Here is a 22,760-nt window from a genome sequence, read left to right as displayed (position 1 = left end):
TGCTTGTTGATGACAGGGACAAAATACCTTAATGTATGTATGTTATATATATATATATATGTCACTTATATTTTTCCACTTATGTTCTTGTACTGTTTCTAGCCTTCATCACGGCGGCTTGGATTGTCCTGTGCCAACTGTCACACCACAACTACCACCTTATGGCGCAGAAACGCCGAGGGTGAACCCGTGTGCAATGCTTGTGGACTCTACATGAAACTCCATGGGGTATGCCATGTATTCTGCTCACTTGTATGTACATTTAGTATCTGGTTTGTATGTGATATCAGTTACAAAAAATCAGCAAATGAAAGATACTCAAGTGAAAAATTTGAATGCGTATAATTTATTACTGAATATGTTTAATATATTCAGTGTACATACTGGATATATTTATTGAATTGAAGGTGCTTTTAATTATAATATGAAATATTACCTTATGCACCAGTAGGAAACAAAAAATGCCACCAGTTGAACTATCGCAAACATTCGTGTAAGACACATTCCAGTTTTAGAAATGTGAAAATGTGAAAAGTGTGTATTTTAGAATTGGTAATATGGTAGTAACTGTTTTTAAAAATGCACAATTAAGGAAATCAATCAAAAATGCACAATCACTAGTCTATATCTCTTAAAAATTTTGAATGTAATCAGGCATTTGTGCAAAAGAGTAATGCATTTAATAGTTATAGTTTGAACTATTTCATAGTTCATTTTAAAGGATTGCACAAAATATAATAAACACCTCAATCTTAAAAAGAAAAATAACCTTGCATCTGTAGGAGGAAGGTAATACATGATCTCTTTGAAATAATACTTATTCAATGAATAGCTACTCATTTCAAACAATAAACATTAAGTTGAAGGAATTAAATTCTCCATGGCAAATCATCTCATTCTTTCTGAAGGAATCTCTGCATTTGATGAGGAAAGTGTAGTCTTTGTGCACTTGGGATCTTTTGAGTGTATAAAAATTGGATTGAAATTTATGCCAAGTTCTTTTTTTTTTTTTTTTTTTCTTTTTCTTGTTTTGAGACAGAGTCTAACTCTTGTTGCCCAGGCTGGAGTGCAGTGGTGCTATCTCGGCTCACTGCAACCTCCACCTCCTGGGTTCAAGCGATTTTCCTGCCTCAGCCTCCCAAGTAGCTGGGATTACAGGCGTGCGCCACCAGGCCTGGCTAATTTTTTTTGTATATTTAGTAGAGACGGGGTTTCGTCATGTTGGCCAGGCTGGTTTCGAACTCCTGACCTCAGGTGTTCCGCCTGCCTCGGCCTCTGAAAGTGCTGGGATTACAGGCGTGAGCCACTGCACCCGGCCGCCAAATTCTTTTAAATGAGAGCTTTTAGTGCCAATGTTGGGTCTTTGGTTTTTCTTCAATATAATATTAAATTTATGTCCTATGTGAAAATTTTTTAGGTGCCCAGACCACTTGCTATGAAAAAAGAGGGAATTCAAACCAGGAAACGAAAACCTAAGAACATAAATAAATCAAAGACTTGCTCTGGTAAATATACTAAAATGACATTTGACTGTAAAGTATTTGCCAACCTTAACAGTAGAGCATATGTATATTTATAAGGTTAATTTTGACTGTTGCAGGTAATAGCAATAATTCCATTCCCATGACTCCAACTTCCACCTCTTCTAACTCAGATGATTGCAGCAAAAATACTTCCCCCACAACACAACCTACAGCCTCAGGGGTAAGTGTTAAAACAGCATAGACTCCTAAATTGCTGGGCTGCTCTCTAGTACATTATCTCAAATTTTATCTTATCTGGTAGTACAATAATCTAAACCAACAGTTCAGTTTAGTTAGTTGATACCTAAGAATAGTTTTTAGAGGAAATTACATTTAAATGTCAACAAAATGACAAACTTAAGTACTTTACAAACCTCTTAATTAAGATCGGTATCATTTTTTTTATGGTTAAATTAACCCAAGTAAAAGCAAGAAGTTTTGGTTTAAAGCGTTTTAAATTGTTTTATTTCCAGGTTTGTATCAGAGTTGCTATATATATTATATGTATATATTTATGTATTTCCAATGTAGATCATGAGAACTATGAGGCCAGTGGTTTCATAGATTACAGTGCCCATAACAGTTAAGTAGCTTGTGTTTATCCTATCAATTCCAGCCTCTTTTTCTTTTTTTATCATCCACCCAAAGCAAAGCTCATCATAAAGTGTTATGTGCTGCTATATTCACTGATTTCCTTTGCCCAATTGTGTTCTTGCTGGGAGAGCTTGCCTTCTTCTAATGCACCTTAATTGTACCAGGGTTTATTTCAGCTACGACAAAACCTAGGAGTGATTTGTGCCACTGTGGACAGGAGATGCCTGGGTCTTCTTGAGGATCACAGACTTAGTTTCTTGTAAAGCTGTGACCAAAACTCAGTTTGCCTCAAGTAAAGAGCATTTTCCCACCCTAATGTTTCCCAAATTTACCTGGAATGCCCTTCTAAAAAATACTGGGCCTTCCCTCAGACCTCAGTGAGCTCCAAGGCAGGGCCTCCGGCAAGCAGGACTTTAAAATGTGTCCTTGTGACCCTTGGGACTACACTGAGACTAGATTAGGACTAAACACCAGCATTGAAATGCCTATTTACTTAGTAATTGTTTTCTACATTTAGTTTTCTCCTGAAATTATTTGGGGTATTTTAAAATACTACAGATTCCTGGGCCCCACCCTGGATTTTCCAAGTCAGTCTCTGGGTGTGGGGCTTGGATATCTGTTTTTGAACAAGTGCCCCAGGTGAAATTGGAACTACTGCCCCGGAGGTGTTTGGGAACCACAGACCTGGTTTCTTTCCACTGTATTTTACTTGCTTTAACAAACAAAAATTAAATATTTAAAACAAAATGTTTAAACTATGCTTAAAATTATATTTGATATTTTTCTTTGTCCTCCGACCCAAATTCTTTTGAGCCTTTTCTGTAATGAAACAAAACGTCTTTTCAGAGTTTCACAAGGGAAGAAGACTTTTAGTTGTTTTTTGTTGCAGACTCATGGTAAAGAATGTTTCTAGGCTTTATAAAGGTGGACTCCATGCTACGGTGTTGTGTTTTACAGGCAGGTTAGATGTAACTGAGGATTGAAAGTGGTAAATAGAACATATTTCTTGGGAAATGAAAAGATTATTTAAAAACAATTTTTTTTTTTTTGAGGCCGAGTCTTGCTGTCACTGAGGCTGGAGTGTGCAGTGGTGCAATCTCGGCTCACTGCAACCTCCACCTCCCGGATTCAAGCAATCCTCCCACCTCAGCCTCCCGAGAAGCTAGAATTACAGGCATACACCAACTCACGTGGCTAATTTTTTTTTGTATTGTTAGTAGAGATGGGGTTTCACCATGTTGGCTAGGGTGGTCTCCAACTCCTGACCTCAAGTGATCCACCTACCTCAGCCTCCCAAAGTGCTAGGATTACAGGCATGAGTCACCGTGCCTGGCCTAAAAATATCCTTCATTATGCCCTAGTCCTCAGGAGCAATTATGTAGCTAGAGGCAAAACAATTTGGTTTTCTAAAGCAGGGAGGGAGCTGCGTCTCTCCTAGCTTAAGGACTGCTGCCAGCTCCAAGTCACTTTTGTTGGTGGTACAGTCCAGCTTAAATGTGGCAAAAAGACTCATTTGAATAATAAATTGCACTGAAGTCGATATATACCCAACAATGGGCTTCGGGGACTTGGAACCATTGTGGGTGAAGTCTTGTGATTTAGTGACGTAAAATTTCAAAATTGGCTATTAGCAAGTCCTATCAGTTGCCGTCCAGGGAAAGGAGTGAAAAGGCAGTGAAAAGGGCCATGGTCTGGCTAGAAGAAGGGCCTTGGGAGTTCCATCTCTGGTCCTAGGCTTATTGTCCCAGAATCTCTCACCAGGGACAGAGCAAATGGAGGTGGCTTGCTGATCAATGCCCTTCAGAGGAAAGATCAGTTCCCCACCAGAGGCCAGGAGGCAAAGCAACAAGGATGTTAAGGATGGAGTTTGAGAGTACTAGTTGCACACCAGGTCTTCAGCTGCAAGCTTCCATCCCTGCGGTAGTCTAGGCAGCCTCCACGGGGACTGAGAAGCTGGGAGTGGCTGGTGTGAGGTGCAACAGGGGGCATCTTTCCCAGCTCTCCAGCCTCTGGGCTGCACTGCAGAAACGCTGACTGCAATTACCAGGGCAGAGGGTAGGGGTGCCGGCCTGCCTACCGACCTCCCCAGTTCCCCAGGGACTGACTCCTGCCCTTGTTCCGAGGGCACACGGCTGGTGCCTGGGCTTGCAGGGTTTTATTTCATGGATGTCTCCAGAAGCCTCTACCTGCTGTGGCCATTGTGGGGAAACAGCTACTCGTCTGCTGGCTGCCTTTGGAAGCTGTCCCCCTATAAGAATACCTGTAGTAGGCTTGAGTGGTTTCCCCAGGTTGTTTTCATGGCGTGCCCGCGTATGACCGTGGATCCCTTAGCACTTCTTGATGTTCTCTCTGGGTGGGCTGAGCCTTCATGTGTACGGCATGGCCCATGTGGCAGCCGAGTAGCTGTGAAGAGTCTGCTGGAGGAGCCATCTGTGAGCAGCTGGTAGAAGCATTTTTAAAAGATGGCTGTGTTGACAAAGGTGTGTCATTTTCCCATTTTGGTCACAGTGCATGATGTTAGAGGGCAGCTGGCTTTGTGACTGATTGCCTGTAGGATTTTGTGAAATGCTGTGGGTGAAGAAAATATCAGATCCACATAGCAAGGTTGTATCTGGTGTTTACAAAGTATATGTATTACATACACAGCACCGAGGTTGGCTTGGAGTTTAAGCCTCCTAAGGTAATGCATACCCCACGGATCTCCAGTGCTCCCTGTGACTGACTAGTAGAAATTAGTGGTGCAGGGTGACCCTAGTTTGATGGGGCCACGGAGCTACAAAGCAAAGGGTGATCTCAGGCACACTCCCAGCAGAAGATGGAACTGGGGGCCACATATCCCTCCATTTAGAGATGTAAGTAGCACTATCACTGCCTTTCTTTAACGACTGTGAGTTATAGCAAGGAAGTAAAAAACTGTTCCAGAGGCCCATATGAAACATGCTGTTTACTTTAATTCCCCATTGAAAAATCAGTTGTAGAAGATCACCGGTAGGCATTTCCAGCGGGCTTATTTTAAGTCCTGGGACATGACAGGAACAGGGTTCTGACCTGCCTTTCATGTGGCCATTTAAGTGATGGCACCAGGACCTTAGCATGACACAGAGTCCTGAGCTCTCTTGGCCAGGGCGAAAGGAGCCACAGGAGCTGAGTATTGTGGAAGGGGTCTATCGCGGTTGTCTGCTTCTGGGAGAAGGGGCTCCAGGGCTCCCCTCCCTGAGCAGGAATGAAGGTGTGGGCATAATTCCTAGTGCACGGCATTCTTCCAGGATAAGTTGTCCTAATGCCACGAAAATTTTTGTGCTGCTCTGAAGCCTCATGTCTTAGCTTTATATACTTGTTAATCTGTGCTTTCATGAGACCTGTGTCTGGGCAAAAAGGAGACATTCCTTCAGATAAGAGTCAGCAAGTCGATGACCTCGCCACCTTATGTCTCAGTTTCTCTTGGTTATAGGCTGTGCGTGTGCTGGAGGCACAGGGAGGGCAGTGTGTTTCTGTCTGAGATCAGGAGGACTCACGGTCATGCAGCCCTGCTTAAAATATTGCCTATTTTTTTCTTTTGAAATTACTTTTTTGTTTATTAAAAATGTATGTTAAACTTAATTTTTGATAGATGGTTACTTTCTGTGGCAAAAATAGTCTTCCTTTCTGGCTAAGAATTTTCTTATCCATGCAGATTTGCTAAAAAATGTATATTTAGTTGATCTAAATAGATATCAGATTTTTTTTGGGCTGGGTGCGGTGGCTCACCCCATTAATCCCAGCACTTTGGGAGGCCGAGGCGGGTTGATCACCTGAGGTCAGGAGTTTGAGACCAGCCTGACCAACATGGAGAAACCCGGTCTCTACTAAAAATACAAACTTAGCCAGGCACGGTGGCGCATGCCTGTAACCCCAGCTACTCTGGAGGCTGAGGCAAGAGAATCTCCTGAACCGGGGAGTTGCAGGTCGCAGTAAGCTGAGACTGCACCATTGCACCCCAGTCTGGGCAACAAGAACGAAACTGTCTCAGGAGAAAAAAAAAAAGATTTTCTTTGGCTTTAATTCTCTATGGATTGTAAGAATACTAAAATCTTTTTTTTCTTGAATTCTGTTTATTGACTGAATTGTATTTTATAGTTTTTTTTTTTTTTGGTTGTTATTTAGGAAAGAAACATGGTAATGTTCTATTTCTGCAATAAGATTTAATAAGTAGTCCACATATGGTCCTACTCCTCCTATTTCTCCTCCTATAACTCAAAATTTGTAAAACTGGAGCTCAATCCCCAAATCTTGTAGATAAAAATATTTTTTCTTAATTTCTTTTGTAATAGGAGGGATTAATTTGGAGATGAAATTAGCAATAATATCTGAAAATGGCAGCTGCAGAAAAAAAAGAAATTAGCAATAAGACAATGTCTGAGAACAAGGAGTCACTGAACATATTTTGCCTGCCTAACAATAGTTTCTGTAAATAATTACTTTAAAAATTGGGCCAGTCGGCCGGGCGCGGTGGCTCACGCTTGTAATCCCAGCACTTTGGGAGGCCGAGGTGGGCGGATCACGAGGTCAGGAGACCACGGTGAAACTCCGTCTCTACTAAAACTACAAAAAAAAAAAAATTAGCCGGGCGTGGTGGTGGGCGCCTGTAGTCCCAGCTACTCAGAGAGGCTGAGGCAGGAGAATGGCGTGAACCCGGGAGGCGGAGCCTGCAGTGAGCCGAGATTGCGCCACTGCACTCCAGCCTGGGCGACAGAGCGAGACTCCGTCTCAAAAAAAAAAAAAAAAAAAAAAAATTGGGCCAGGTGCAGTGGCTCACGCCTGTAATCCCAGTTCTTTGGGAGGCTGAGGCTGGAGGATCATTTGAGACCAAGAGTTTGAGATCAGCCTGGGCAACATAGCAAGATTCCTGTCTCTATTTCTATTTTTAAAATAAAATGAAAAAAATGTAAACCCTATTTAAGTTAATATTAAAACTACCAATATAATATTGAAATCATCATTAAACTTAAAGTGTTGAAGTTAAATGGAGAGAGAAATATATATGGCCAGCCCTTGCTTTACTGGTCTTTGTTCCATTTGAGTACAACAAAGTGCCACATCTGGAATTGTTTAAAACATGGAGGTGGTAGGGGTGGGTGGAGAGAGACAGGTATAGACGTAGATCTTACTACTGCTCAGATTTGGATGTGCTTTAAAGGAGTGATAACTAGAGTTGGAGATGGCTTCACAGAGTAGAGGAAATTAAAATTAGTTGGGATTTTTGCAGGGGAAAAATTGGGATAGAGGTATCCAGGAAAGAAGAAGGCATAGGAATCTTTGGAGCGGAAGGGAAATAGTTCACTGTGGCTGGAGTGTAAGGTGTAAGAAGCCAAAGGCAGGAAGTGAGGCTGGTAGAACGGGTAGAAAGTAGATACTTGAAAATATTTCAGATCAACGTCAGGGCCCAAATGATGTGATGAACTTTATTTAAATCCTGCTTCGGTGACAAATGTGTTTTCTGTCTGTACACTGGAGTCCAACAATTAGTACCTTCTTACTGAAGGGTTCTGTATTTTGGTAATTGATGTAAACAAATGTAGCATGCTCCTGCTTGTCAAGTTTACAAGCAGAGTTTCCTCCTCACAATTAGGGAGGAAAAACATCTCCTGCCAGCTGATTCTATGCGCTGACCTTCTTTAGGCCTGCACTGTAATTTCTCTGCCTCCAGGGATTCTGGAGGCAGGATGGTTGGAGTGGCTGCCTGGTTACCTCTTCTAATGGAAACATATTAGACATGGTGTATTAGGGATAGGAAATGTGTTTCCTCCCCTTTGTGGGGCATTGCTGGTGATATACAACTTCCACAAAGAGAGGTGGACAATAGACTGAGAGATAGAGACTTAGGTTCCTCGCCGGCTGCATCTGGGCCTGGATGGGTGGGCCTTAACCACTCTTTTGGTCTGTTTCTTGCTAGTAAATAGGCGTCATCATTCCTGTCCCCTGTGTGCTTCTGGGACGCTGTGTGCTTAGCTAGACCTATTTCCCTACTGTAGTCACTCCTGAGCTGCGTGGTCATTTGAAGGAGTTAAGCACCCATAAGTGCTTGTGGCCAACAGCAGTGATCTAGGGACTGACTCAAGTTAAGATTATTTGATGTGCTCTATAAGGCCTCTGAAGAAAGCTTAGGCAGGTAAATATCTTAAATTGTTTTCATAGATTTTATTTCATATATAATATTTGCATCCTGTGGTGGAAATAGAAAAACACCTTAGTAGGTCCTGTAGCTTACTATGCATTTTCCAGTGGAGGGGGGATTCTTTATTAGCAGATTTACACTCCACCGTCTTTTTCTTCAAGTAATGGAATTATTTTTGATTTACTATGCACTATGGTTGGTCACAAAATTATAGTTTCCTGTGAAAGAGCTGAAAGGAACATTTGTGAAGGACTTATGTTGTGCTTATACTGTTAAGTTGCTCAGCGGAACCTGTGAAGGCGAGCTCTGATGCAAGAGCCTGCTGGGGCTGGAGCAGAAAATTAGTGCTTCATTTTTAACTTGAATATGCCACAGAGCTTCTAGAGAACTCGAGAGCCAAACGTGGTGGATTGGTCTTCGATTTTCTCATAGTGCTCTTGCTTTGAGGAAGTTTTTCCCTTTCCTATACTGCTCACTTATAAGATAGTGAACATAGGGAGGCAGGAAATTAGTTTCTATCAGGTACCTTTTATGTGCCAGGTGCTTTAGATACATTTTATTTTTTACTCCTCCTTCTAAGTGAGACGCAGAAGGTAAAGAACAGTTCCAAGGTCACGTGTCAAATTGAGAAGCATGGTTTCCCGTTGGCCGCAGGTCTGGCTGATGCGGTTAATGTTGCCACTACAGCGTCTTAGATTAATATGCGATATTAGTCCAGTTTTTTGAAATCTTTAGAGAGAAGAAAGAATGTTTACTTAAAGAAATTTGACTAACTTTGATTAATAATTTTAGCATCACATATCCTCCCACTGAAACAGGTGGGAAAACAGTGTGAGAGAAGTTATTTGCTCTTGACCAAGAATGTATTTAAGGCACTTAATGCAAATTTTCTTATCAATGTTATACTTAGAAATCAAATGTATAATGGTACTAAGAATATGGCAGTTGGGTAACATTAAGTTAAAAAAAAGTAGTAAAAATTACTTTTGTTGACATACCTAATGTGGTTATAACAAGGTTCTTTTAAGAGAAACACAAGATTGCCGTACTGAAATCCTTCTAATGCTGCGATTTAAATCCATACATAAGCAAATGCTAAGTTTTGGAACTTTTCAGAATGTTAAAATTGTCTTCAGTGAATGTTTATGAAGAAATTACTGAAAAAGCATTTCTTAATAGTCAATTGCCTATTTTTTTTTCAGAGTCTGTCGTCCAAAGCACTCTTTTCTAAATGAGTAGCAAAGGAGTTAAAAAATCATTAATCTCCCAAAGGGTCTGTGAGAGAGTTGTGTGGTTAGGTATTATTATTGCCTCATTTATAAACCAAGATCCAGAGTGACTCCTTAAGGTCACAAAACAAGCCAGTGTTGAAGCCGGGACTGGAACCGACGTCTCCTGCCTCCCAGTCCAGGGCTGTTACCACTCCCAGGGAGTTGACCAATCATCACAGTTATTAATATCCCACTTGCCACATGCTACAAGCCATGAACATAAATATTTTGTTGGCATTTTATCTTCGTGCTCCCTATGTGCCAGGCTCCCTTTCTTTCTACGTTCACAGCCCCTTCTAATAACTCACGTTCTTGTCTGACCACATTGGCCTTCGCGTGAAAGTCACACGTCACCCCGGCAGGGAATGTTCAAGCATGCGGATTTGCATACTTTCTTTCTGATCTCAAGGCTTTTTCTAGACTTCCTTTTTTTTTTTTTTTTAAATCTCGTGTGTGTGTGTGTGTGTGTGTGTGTATGACAGGGAGGATCGTAAGAAGTGGTTTAAAAATGCGTTGTGTGCCACATCAATATCCAATGGCTTTGTACATTAGGAAACAGTAAAGCTTTAAGTTTGTAACATATGTCCACATAATTTATCACAGAATTGTGGTTTATTTAATAAGTGACTCATTATCACTGTCTGATAGCCAGAATACTGGATAAAGAATAAGTGTGGGCAGAAGTTATTCACCATTTCTTATAGCCTCATCCCAGAACACAGCTTTTCTTTGCAAATTACAGATTCTTTGCAGTTTTCTCCCACCCCCTCTGCACGCCTCTATAAGAATATACAAAATTGTCAGAAAACATGAAATAATGTTACGGGAAAACATGGCCAAATTTAAGAAATCTGGCTTAGATTGCTCTGAAAGGTTATTGCTAAATGAATCTTCGAAGAAAACGAATTCCTTTACTGGAACAAAAGTAATTTATTATGCATTTCATGGGTGTCTGCCAGAAGAGTTACTAGCAGTATGAAGATCCAGTGGATATGCATTAAGTACAGTCTGTTAGTTCTGTTCATGTTTAGACCTACCTGTTAATTTTCTCTGAAATTTTAATAATTTAAAAAAGCATCTCCAAAGACAGGTGTTGGCAATGCGACAATTTACCACTCAGCTACCCATCACATCAGGCTTTTTTAAAGGCCCAGTACTCAGAATTTGTGAGACTGAGCACAAAGACATTATTTTATTGACCTCATATTTTAAGAATGATTTGAGCAAATACATAACTAGGCATTGATTTTAATGTCCTGTTGGGGTCTTATGAGTAAATGGTTCCAAGTCAACATCTGACGATGCTTAAATCATGATCCAACTTGATGGTGTGCTGCCTGTTTTGGTTGTTGGCCTGGCACGGTTTCACCAGAGCTGAGCCACATGCTGCAGAACCATATTTTTATTTTATTAAACACAAGTATTTTACATTTAAAGCTCTCATTAAATTTAGTTGCTTGATTCGTGGTGAAGCCTGAATATGGTCAAAAGTTTATTCTGGGGGTTCACGGATTAGCAGCTGGGAGGAAACAGATTCCAGCAGCCAGGCGCTAGCTCCAGCTCTGTCTGTGTGAGTATAGCAAGCTGCCAAGGTTCTGTAAAGCCTCTGTTTTCCTCCTTCCACTAAAGGGGAAAAGTAATTCCTACCATCTGGTCCTTAGGAGTATTGTGTAGAGTGAGTGGGAGATGCCTGGAGACCTCTTTGAAGTTTAAGAAGAATAGCACTACTTAAATACGGATCTTGGAAGTTAATAGTGATCAGCTTTATTTGTGTGGCATTTTTTTTCATCCCAAGATATTAGAATAAGATCCTCACTTTCTTAATGGGGAAATTTAGAGATGTAGAGTTATTGTGTTAAGAAAGTAACCACATTTTAGAGATTTGTATTTCACTGATAGCAAATTTTTTATTCCTTCTGATACTTAGTACTTTCCTAATGCTTTTGGTGGTTTAAGTGCATTGTAAATGCTTCTTGGTATGTTTTCTGTAATTAAGATGGAGAGATTAAGATGCTCATCCATCTCCTGAAAAGTCAGTTTTGTTATAAAAAATTAAGATCATAATTCACCAGGTTTTAAATCTTGCCTCAGGATTCTGTCCCACTTAATTTGAAGATGAGAATAGTGTAATTCATTCTGATTCATTTAGAAGATAAGCTTTTTCTTTAGGGTCCTCATTGACTTCAAGTTGTCGGACAAACCCTCTCCCTTGCAATTTATATTTGTACATCAGTATTTTGGTGATAATCCCAGAGTACTTATAAAGTTTGGCGCCTTTCTTCACCACAACATGCTTGCTATTGAGTGTGCACAGATACATAAAGCAATTTGCTCTTTTGTCCAGAATAGATTATGTGCATAGAATTGCTTTCGTCTTCTTGCAAAGGGCAGCATCCCCTGGTGTGGCTATAACCTTGCCTACTCAGGCCTAGAAGGGGCGAGAGGGGTAGGGGTTGGGGCAGAGTGGGGGAGCAGCCGGTGAAATTTCCAGTAAGGAATTTGTTTGCTGAATTAAATATACAAAACTATTCTGCTGAATAGTTAGGTCATCAGTTGAGGTGATGGTGACTCTCTCTCTAGAGAAAAGGTGTCCATGTTCTTTTGTTTTATTAAGCTGTTAAGAATTCAAGAGTTTCATTGTGATTGGTTTTCACATGTCCTGGTGGAGACAGAACCTGTGTGTGTTCATGTGTCTTTCATGTGTCACCTTCTAAACTATTATTGTCACTTTGTATCTGGTCCTCTGTTACGTCCAGCCAAACTGAAATGATCGTAGTTTATATAGTGGAAGTTACGATTTGCAGGAAAGCATTTCTCCTTTGTTGGAATTTATACAAAGTTTTTAATTCCTCTTTTGAGGAAGGCAGCTATAAAGCACCACAGGAGTCTAACCTAGAGGTTACAAAAGCAGAGAAGAGCTTTGGCAGTGAGGGACGGCTGGCTTCCCCTCACACAAGAAAAAGCCGTAAGCACAATCTCACTCAGATGTGTAGGAAGGACGGATCAGAGGCTGGGGGAGCCGAAAGTCTGCCTTGCAGTGAAGGAGGCATGTGATCACCATCAAAGTCTTCTGCTCTGGGAAGGATCACACAGTCGTCCTTCAGCCTGCCTGGGGTGCAGTGTTTTCTTTCTTCAGACCGAGACTGCATGAAGAGAGATTCCAGCAAGGAAGATAGAGCATGCCCTGTACACTCCTCTCTGGTTTTCTTCCTCAAAGGAAATTTATGCACATAATCCACAAGCCGAAGAACCCATGTTTTTCTTTGGAAAAGGCACGCCCTTTCAGGGTTTCCTTTTCTCGGCTGTGTTGCCTTCCCATCAGAAGCTGTCTCTTGCCCTCCCCATTATGGGATGTGCGAAATGAAGGCAAACAAAGAGAGACACTGCTGGGCATTTGTTTCCATGAGTTGATCCAATCAGAAATCTTTGACTTTTCAGATATGTGCCCAAAAATGAGTGAAGGCTCCTCACAGGAAAAAAAAAAAAAAAATTCCAGGTGATCTAAAGATGAACTGTGGCTACTTCTCAGGCTAGCGGATATTTTCCATGTCCCAGTCTGTAGCAGCCCAAGGTCTCCCTGAAGTCATTTACTCCTTTTAGAGGGAGTTTTCCAGCCCAGCTGCTCTGCCTGTCTCCCACCTTAACCCGGCCAGCTTTCAGTGCTAAGCCCAGGCTGGGTCTGGCCCTGATAACACATTCTTTCAACAGGAAGTGCCTCCATTTTCAGTTGTCTGTGGGAGGGTGGAGAGCAGATAAGCCTTGAATGGAAACACAGAGCCGATTTCTGCTCCACCCTCCTTGCACTTTGATCAGGGAGGGAACAGGGACCTCCGCCTGGCCTGTGCTGCCTGCCGAAAGGAGGGAGGATGGTTGAGCTGTGGGCATTCCGGAGCTCTCCCTCCCTTTTGTTCAGGAACGTTTGTTTAGGTTGCTCTAGGTTAGTGAAGTGCCTGCTTTTGCTGGGTTGTGATGTCTGCTATCTGAACTAAAGTCCTTTGAAGGGTTGAATTATTAGTGGGAAAATATATTAACCAATTGAAATTTATACGTGTGTTTGTATGTGTGTGTATTAGGTCCAGGATCATAGTACATTTTTCTCTGATTTCCCCCCCCACCACCTGTTCTCCCCCCACCCCGCCCCACACACACACATTGTATTGATTCTCAGTAGGCAGCTCTTGACTATCATCAGTGAGGGAAAGGGACTTAAAAGATGAACAATAACAGGACAAAGCCAGGCTTCTTAAGAAGAGTCGCTGTGCCAACTCTGAACGCCTTCTGCTTTTAGAATATTGGTTTAGAGGCCGGGCACGGTGGCTCATGCCTGTAATCCCAGTACTTTGGGAGGTCGAGGCGGGCGGATCACTTGAGGTCAGGAGTTTGAGACCAGCCTGGCCAATATGGTGAAACCCTAACTCTACTAAAAATACAAAAATTAGCAGGGTGTAGTGGTGGGCACCTGTAATCCCAGCTACTCTGGAGACTGAGGCAGGAGAATCACTTGAACTCAGGAGGCGGAGGTTGCAGTGAGCCAAGATCACGCCACTGCACTCCAGCCTGGGCGACAGAGTGAGAGAATATTGGTTTTGAGAGCTGAAGTTACACTAATGCATGGAGCTGAAGTGTTGGTTGTTTTAACTTGTATAGAACTGTGAGATTCACATGTGCGTGGCTGGCCAGGCCCTGGCCTATGCCAGGTGGCAGGGAGATGATTTCAGGGGCAGATTGGGCCCTTCTGACCTGCCCTCCTGTTAGTGCCCCAACTCTGGTTCCCTCCTATTTTTTCAAGCCACTTTCTGATCCCAATCAAAGTTGGCTTGTCCCTCAAGTGCCTTGTGTTTCTGGTACTCATGTCTTCTATTCATCCCCAAAGTTATTAGGTTGGTGCAAAAGTAATTGTGGGTTTTGTCATTACTTTCAATGCCAAAAACTGCACTTACTTTGGCACCAACCTAAATAGATTTACTATGCAATTCAATTTAAGTATTCAAAGAAAAATATTCAAAGAAAGGTATAGATGGCTAATAGACTTGGCCCTCTCAGCTAGTCCCCTGTTTCTCCCCTCCTCCCAGGGGACCTTTATAATACTTACACATGTGCATGGATAAATTGCAGTTATGACGTGTAATTCATATCTTGCTGTTTTTCACTTAACATGGTATTACGGGATTTTTTCCATTTTGCTACATGATCTTATTATTTTTAATAATTGCATAATAGTTCACTGAGCGGATGTGCCCTGCTTTTCTAAACCGTTCCCATATTATTAGACATTAGATTGTTTCTATAGTTTCTACTATTAGAAGTAACCTTGCAACGGTTGGCTTCCTTTGCAGAGCCTTTCCCTTCTTTTGAATTATTTCCTTATAATACATTTCCAGAAGTGAAATTACAGGGCGAAGTAGGGCCTAAACTTCTGGCTGGCTCTTGACATTGCAGCTAACTGCCTTCTGTAAGGTGGGTGTACCAGAATTTAGCCCCGCCAGGCATGAGTGAAGGCACTGGTGTTATCATGTATGTAACATGGGCCTTTCTTTGCAGTGTTTCATGTTTAAATATTATTATATCTACACATAAAATAAGGCTACCAAGCATTGGGCACAAGTACTTGCCCCATTTTTTTTTCTGACAGGCTCAGCTATTGCTTTTAATTGCAAATGAGCAGATTTATTTTTAGGAGTGCATCACTCGTGGGATTTGAGGTCTGTCTGCCCTTTGATAGCAGGACTCTTGGCCTGCCAAATAGCTTAACATTTTGTCTGAAAAAAAGACAGGTTATTTTCGCCAATTGCTTTTGGGGTTGTTATGCAGGTGTAAGAATAACATTCAGGGTGTTAATGTTTCTTTAATGTGGGTTGTTGAAAAAAGAGTCAATGAGTCACCAGGTGTGGTAGCTCATGCCTGTGATCCCAGCACTTTGGGAGGCTGAGGCAGGTGGATCCCTTGAGCTCAGGAGTTTGAGAACAGCCTGGGCAACATGGTGAAACCCCATCTCTACAAAAAATACAAAAATTAGCTGGGCATGGTGGCACATGCTTGTGGTCCCAGCTATTCGAGAGGCTGAGATAGGAGGATCTCTTCAGCCCAGGAGGCGGAGGGTGTAGTGAGCCGAGATCACACCCAGTGCACTCCAGCCTGGATGACAGAGCAAGGCCCTATCTCAAAAAAAAAAAAAAAAAAAAAAAGGAAAAAAGAGAAAGAGTCATGAGACTTTTGAATGGCTACAGAACACTTTGATTTATTTTTGTGAAGAACTGTCAATGACAGTTTGAATAGGGTCATTCTGGAGGTGTTTCCCTTTGAGCTCTGACTGTGTTCCCACTGCTTCTGCCCCTGCCTGGTGATGGGGTAACTTGCTTGGGCTGAAGGATAGAATGAGGAGAATAAATTAGATCCAAGCCTCTTAACCTTAACAGTAATAATTAGATAACAAGAGTAGCTTATACTGACATAATCTTTACTGTTCTCAGACAACTGTTACAAGGGCTTTACATATATTAGCCAATTTAATTCTTTTTTTTTTTTTTTTTTTTTTTTTTTTTTTTTTTGAGATGGAGTTTCAGTCTTGTTGCCCAGACTGGAGTGCAACGATGTAATCTCGGCTCACTGCAACCTGCCTCAGCCTTCTGAGTAGCTGGGATTACAAGCATGCTCCCTCCACCTTGCTCGGCTAATTTTTTTGTATCAGTAGAGACGAGGTTTCACCATGTTGGTCAGGCTGGTCTCAAACTCCTGACCTAAGGTGATCCACCTGCCTCCCAAAGTGCTGAGATTACAGGCGTGGGCCACCGCGCCTGGCCTAGCCAATTTAATTCTTGCAATAACCTTATGACATAGGTGCCTCTTTTTATCCCACTTTATAGGTGTGGAAACTGAGGCACACAAAGCTGTATGTCAGGCTTCTGGTTTACCTCTCCCACATAGTCTGTTCACTCTTTTGCTTCATCCTTCTGTTTTTCAGCTGGCTTTTCTTCTGAACAGGCCAGGTGACCGCCTCTCTTCATCCGTCCTGACTCCCATTTTGAACATCCTTCTCTCGCCAATAACAATAGCTTCCCTTTGTGGAATGTTTAACATGGCAAGGCACCTTGCCTTCCCTTTTACAAACAATAGCTCATTTAATTGTCACAACCATCCCTGAGGTGGGAAATGTGAGGACCCGGGCACAGAGGAGGCTCGGGGGGGACTGCACTCAGCAGGGGACTGAATCAGGACAGGACTTGAGAGTCCAAGCTGCTTCCCCTCCTCCTCATACTCCTGTGCGGGCTGCCTTTGGTTCCTTGCCCAGGAGTCCTTGCCCTCTGCTATTCCTTTTCTGACTCTTGGTCTACCTTCCTGTCTCAGCCACTCATTTGTCATTCATGATAAGCAGCCAACAGTCGACTTTCTAATGTGTATGGATCTTGGCTCCTCACAAAGCCTGGGAGCTCCTGGGGCAGTTGACTATCTTTCAGGCTCCTGGTCTAGTGTCTGGCTGTCAGTTGTTGCTTTGCCAATATTTCTTTTTTTCTTTTCTTTTTTTTTTTAATTTTTACTTTTTAGAGACAGGGTCTTGCTCTGTCCCTTAGGCTGAAGTGCAGTGATGCAATCATAGCTCACTGCAGCCTTCATCACCTGGACTCAAGCAATTCTTCCACCTCAGCTCCCCAAATAGCTGGGACTACATGCCCAGCTAGCTTTTGTATTTTTTGTAGAGATGGGGTCTCCCTATGTTGCCCAGGCTGGTCTCAAACTCCTGGGCTTAAGTGATCCTCCCTCCTCGGCTTCCCAAAGTGTTGGGATTAAAGGCATGAGCCACCGTACCCAGCCTGCTTATGTTTCTTGTTGCTGGCTGTGGTGGTGGTGATGACAGACCCCTCTGCTGTCTTGGCACTTCCCTGCCATTTGAGATGGGCTATTTCCTGGGCCAGTTCAGGAACCCTGTCCATTTCAGAAAATAACACTTGTTGCGGTGAAGTCAGATTTAGTCAGAGGCATATGCTGATGTGCCTGTTTTCGAATAAGAAAATCCATGCAAAGTCGGATGTGACATATATCATTATAAGGAAGCTCACTCTAATAGTTCCTTTTTAAATAAATAATTCTTTTGTAATTGAATATCATCTTTTTGCTTATTTCTTTGAGGGTTCAATCTGGATCCACACTGGATTTGCTTCTAGTGGAGTCTCTGGAATTAAGGGCTAAAGTTAATCACTATGTTTATAAGTATAACCAAGTTTATGGCATTCAGTTCGTTGGACAGGATTATTTTAGCTCTTTCAGAATTGCCACAAGAATCCATCTGAAGCTTTAGACATCTCACTGATTTTGTGAAATTTGCTTTTTAATGCACCTAAACCCTCAGTTTAAGTCTTTACATTTGTGTTATGTAAACAAAAGTTTGGGTGTGGGGCCAGTGTTGTTGCTGGATTTTCATAAAACCTCATTTCTGCTGGGAAAGGGAAGGAGTGGTTAACTGTGGAGGGGTTGGGTTTGGTCTGTCTGGTTGGGAGGAAGGAAGTTTGGGTGCTTAGACTCAGAGGGCTTGCTCGCCTGCAGTCCTGCCTCCCAGCCTCATTACCCTTATGGTGAGGGTTGAGAGCAAACCAGATCTTGTTGGAAAACAAGTAGAGTTGGACCTCATTCACTTGCAGGCCGTGGAGGCTCGGCACACTTTCTGTTCCGCCTGTGTCAGGTGCCAGAGAAATGGCCATTTTAAGGATTTAATGGGATTATGTATGTAAAAAAGAAATTCTTTGAAAAGTACACAATGTCCTACCTCTGTCAAATAACAAGTATCTGGTAATTTATAGAATGGAGCCCTGAAAGCTTGGAAGGAATGAGAGCTCCTGAACTTTTAGAAGGAAAAAGGTGATATTAAAAAGTACATGATTATGGCGAAATTTTTCCAAAAGCTTCTCAAAAGCAAATTTATTCAAACTGTTGTCTAAACAGATTTTAGTTATTTTGGTTTGATTTTGCTAAATTATATGATGTTTCCTATTTGGCCTTTTTCATGTGAATGGGAGGAATGGGTGGAACAGGGGAAAGGTGAACTTGTGCTTCAAGAAATCATTGTGGCCGGGCACAGTGGCTCACGCCTGTAATCCCAGCACTCTGGGAGGCCCAGGCAGGCGGATCACTTAAGGTCAGGAATTTGAGACCAGCCCGGCCAACATACTGAAACCCCTCTCTACTAAAAATACAAAAATTAGTCGGGCTTGGTGGCAGGTGCCTGTAGTCCCAGCTACTCGGGAGGCTGAGGCAGGAGAATCACTTGAACCCAGGAGATGGAGGTTGCGCTGAGCTGAGATCACGCCACTGTACTCCAGCCTGGGAGACAGTGAGACTCTGTTTCAAAAAAAAAAAGAAAGAAAGAAATCATTGCCATGATCATGGCAGCTAGAGGATGTTAGCATTTTCTTTATAGCGTGGTCTGCTTCAGACCACGTTATAACTGTTCTTGTAGAGAATTAAGGTAAATGAGGTAGATTTTAAAACCTGTATATGCATAGGTTTATTTTCCATGAAGTCAGTGCTCAAAGATTTCGCTTATCAGGGAATGTTGAACTGTGCAGCTTTTCTAAAAAGACTACCATCACTGGTTAAGCCTTGTTAGAGGTGTGTGTGTGTGTGTGTGTGTGTGTGTGTGCGCGCGTGCGTGCTGTGCTCTGCATTTTCTCTTTGGAAATGATGAGGTTGTGTGTGCATCATTAATGCCTATTCACCCACACAGTGAGGTTTGTTTCACAGTCAGAGGTCTTAGAGCTTGGCACTTTTTACAAATAGGATTTCTTCAGTTCCCCTTCCTTTTGTACAGCTTTGCATCTTGCCAGTGGCTCCTGCCCTGAGTTCTAAAGTTTCCAAGGCTTCAGTGGCCAGGGTCAGGTCAGTGGCACTGTGTGCAATGCAGAGAAAAGCCCCCACTTGCTGGGGGCAGGGTATAGTAATGCCGGCCTCATTTCCCCTGCCCTGGGTCTGCCCAGAAGCAGCTCTGGCCCTGGCTGCACAGACCCGTTCATTAGCTCCCATGTATTTCACTAGCAGGATTGTAACCTCCTCTTACCTTCTCGTCTCTCCTCTGTGTCGCCCTCTTCTGCCAGGCGGGTGCCCCAGTGATGACTGGCGCGGGAGAGAGCACCAATCCCGAAAACAGCGAGCTCAAGTATTCGGGTCAAGATGGGCTCTACATAGGCGTCAGTCTGGCCTCGCCGGCCGAAGTCACATCCTCCGTGCGACAGGATTCCTGGTGCGCCCTGGCCCTGGCCTGAGCCCACGCCGCCAGGAGGCAGGGAGGGCTCCGCCGCGGGCCTCACTCCACTCGTGTCTGCTTTTGTGCAGCAGTCCAGACAGTGGCGACTGCGCTGACAGAACGTGATTCTCGTGCCTTTATTTTGAAAGAGATGTTTTTCCCAAGAGGCTTGCTGAAGAGTGAGAGAAGATGGAAGGGAAGGGCCAGTGCAACTGGGCGCGTTGGGCCACTCCAGCCAGCCCGTCTCCGGGGCGGACCCTGCTCCACTTCCAGAAGCCAGGACTAGGACCCGGGACTTGCCTGCTAAGGAATATTGAGAGAGATTTTTTAAAAAAGATTTTGCATTTTTTCCAAAATCATGTGCTTCTTCTGATCAATTTTGGTTGTTCCAGAATTTCTTCATACCTTTTCCACATCCAGATTTCATGTGCATTCATGGAGAAGATCACTTGAGGCCATTTGGTACACATCTCTGGAGGCTGAGTCGGTTCATGGGGTCTCTTGTCAAAAATATTACTCAGTTTGCAAGACTGCATTGTAACTTTAACATACACTGTGACTGATGTTTCTCAAAGTTCATATTGTGTGGCTGATCTGAAGTCAGTCGGAATTTGTAAACAGGGTAGCAAACAAGATATTTTTCTTCCATGTATACAATAATTTTTTTAAAAAGTGCAATTTGCGTTGCAGCAATCAGTGTTAAATCATTTGCATAAGATTTAACAGCATTTTTTATAATGAATGTAAACATTTTAACTTAATGGTACTTAAAATAATTTAAAAGAAAAATGTTAACTTAGACATTCTTAAGCTTCTTTTACAACTACATCCCATTTCTATATTTCCAATTGTTAAAGAAAAATATTTCAAGAACAAATCTTCTCTCAGGAAAATTGCCTTTCTCTATTTGTTAAGAATTTTTATACAAGAACACCAATATACCCCCTTTATTTTACTGTGGAATATGTGCTGGAAAAATTGCAACAACACTTTACTACCTAACGGACAGCATTTGTAAATACTCTAGGTATCTGTAAACACTCTGATGAAGTCTGTATAGTGTGACTAACCCACAGGCAGGTTGGTTTACATTAATTTTTTTTTGAATGGGATGTCCTATGGAAACCTATTTCACCAGAGTTTTAAAAATAAAAAGCGTATTGTTTTGTCTTCTGTACAGTGAGTTCCTTCCCTTTTCAAAGCTTTCTTTTTATGCTGTATGTGACTATAGATATTCATATAAAACAAGTGCACGTGAAGTTTGCAAAATGCTTTAAGGTCTTCCTTTCAAAGCATAGTCCTTTTGGAGCTGTTTTGTATCTTTTATACCTTGGCTTATTTGAAGTTGACATATGGGGTTAGTTACCACTCCATGTGCATTGGGAACAGTTTTTATAAGTGGGAAGAACCCAGTATTATATTTGAGATGATAAGCATTTTGTTTTGGTATCAATGCTTAAAAACATTCTAGAAAGTTCATATTTTTTTTTCTTTGTAAATGAAATATATTCTGGCCCACGAACAGAGCGATTTCCTTTCAGTTTTTTTCCTTTTGCAACGTGCCTTGAAGTCTCAAAGCTCACCCGAGGTTGCAGACGTTACCCCCATCAGAAGATAGGTAGAAATGATTCCAACGGCCTCTTTATATTTTCTTCATTGTTGAGTGGATTTCAGGAAATCAGGAGGCTGTTTCACAATACAGAATGATGGCCTTTAACTGTGGCTCCCTGAGTGTACAGTATTTTTTACTTTTCATGCACTTATTACAGTCATTCTATGGGGTTCAGTCTGAATCTTTCAAGAGAAGGAATGTCTTCCTTAGTCCTGGTGAATGCTGCTCTATTGAGGGACAGTGTCCATAGCCAGTGTGTGTGTGTGTGTGTGTGTTTCTGGGGAATTCAGTAAGGCCTACATGCACCCTGATATCATAAGGTGGGCCAGAACAATGGTTAAGAGTGTTGGGTATACAGGCAGATCGCTAGGCTTCAAGTCCCTGCTTGGCCGTGGATAAGTTATCCTGTGACCTTGGGCAAGTTATCCAGCTCTCATCTTTCTAATATAAAATAAAGGCAAATAGTATATAAATCACAGGATTAAGTGAGATAGTCCATGCCAAGTGCTTAGCACAATACCTGGCACACATTAAGTACTAACTTGACTTTGAAAGAGTGGCAAGATTGACAACATAGGTCCTTTGAATAATGTCTGACTACCTGGAATATCAGAAGTTTATGGTCTATAAGAGTCTGATGTCCTGTGGGTCACCTGTGCTACTTCAACAAGGCCAAGAAGAGTGAAATGAGAGACTCCCTCTAATCCAGGGGGTTGCAGAAATGGAGGGAGGATGCATGAGAGCTGATTGTTTTATAATAGAACAAGCCTGTTCTGACAACAGAAGAAAATTATTATCCCCACGAACTGATGTCTGTTTTCCTCCCTCCTTTTATGGTTCTCATTACTTTGAGTGCTTTTTGGTGGGTTGGGAGTTGTTCAAATTAATATGGTTTGATTGGAAAATGAATTTTTCTTTTTGGGGCTTCCAAGTGACCCTTTTTCTGGGATAATCTCAAATATTGCTCCTTCCAATTCTAAAAAGAATTCTAGTTTTTATGAAACAAATTACAGTGGGCAGAAGACAGAGGGGGCTTCTTGTAGCCTGTCCTAACACAATGAACTCCACTATCTGTTTTTAAATGATTACTTTCTTACCTATGATTGCATAAAGAAGTTTGTTAAATTTGCTCCAAATACAGTTTCAGCACTCCTCTCCCAAAGTATGACATGTGAAACTGAACATGACCCAATCATTTCTCAAAAGGGACTGCATTCAAATAGATGCTGTACCTCCGCTTAAAGAATCCCCAGATCTTATATCGTGGGCTGTAGAATTTATGTCCTCTGTCACACATGGCTGATTTGAGGCCATCTTAAATAAGTGAAGGCTCTGTCTGGGGTCTCTCTTCAGGGTCACTTAATGTTGTTTCCTG

General features: G+C 42.1%; 1 protein-coding gene across 1 annotated transcript in view; it reads left to right on the top strand.

Moving 5' to 3' along the window:
• GATA6 (GATA binding protein 6) overlaps positions 1 to 20,950 on the top strand; it is a 32,851-nt gene extending 11,901 nt beyond the window's left edge. The window contains exons 4-7 of the mRNA XM_030810107.1: positions 103 to 228; positions 1,418 to 1,505; positions 1,601 to 1,704; positions 19,625 to 20,950. Coding sequence (XP_030665967.1) covers positions 103 to 228; positions 1,418 to 1,505; positions 1,601 to 1,704; positions 19,625 to 19,792 — 486 coding nt within the window. The 3' untranslated portion in view covers positions 19,793 to 20,950. The remainder of the gene's footprint in view (positions 1 to 102; positions 229 to 1,417; positions 1,506 to 1,600; positions 1,705 to 19,624) is intronic.
• The last annotated feature ends 1,810 nt before the right edge of the window (positions 20,951 to 22,760 follow it).

This window comes from Nomascus leucogenys, chromosome 4, assembly GCF_006542625.1.
Source record: "Nomascus leucogenys isolate Asia chromosome 4, Asia_NLE_v1, whole genome shotgun sequence".
Lineage (NCBI taxonomy): Eukaryota > Metazoa > Chordata > Mammalia > Primates > Hylobatidae > Nomascus > Nomascus leucogenys.
The sequence above is the reverse complement of the archived record's forward strand: the minus strand, read 5'-3'. Positions and strand labels throughout refer to the sequence as shown.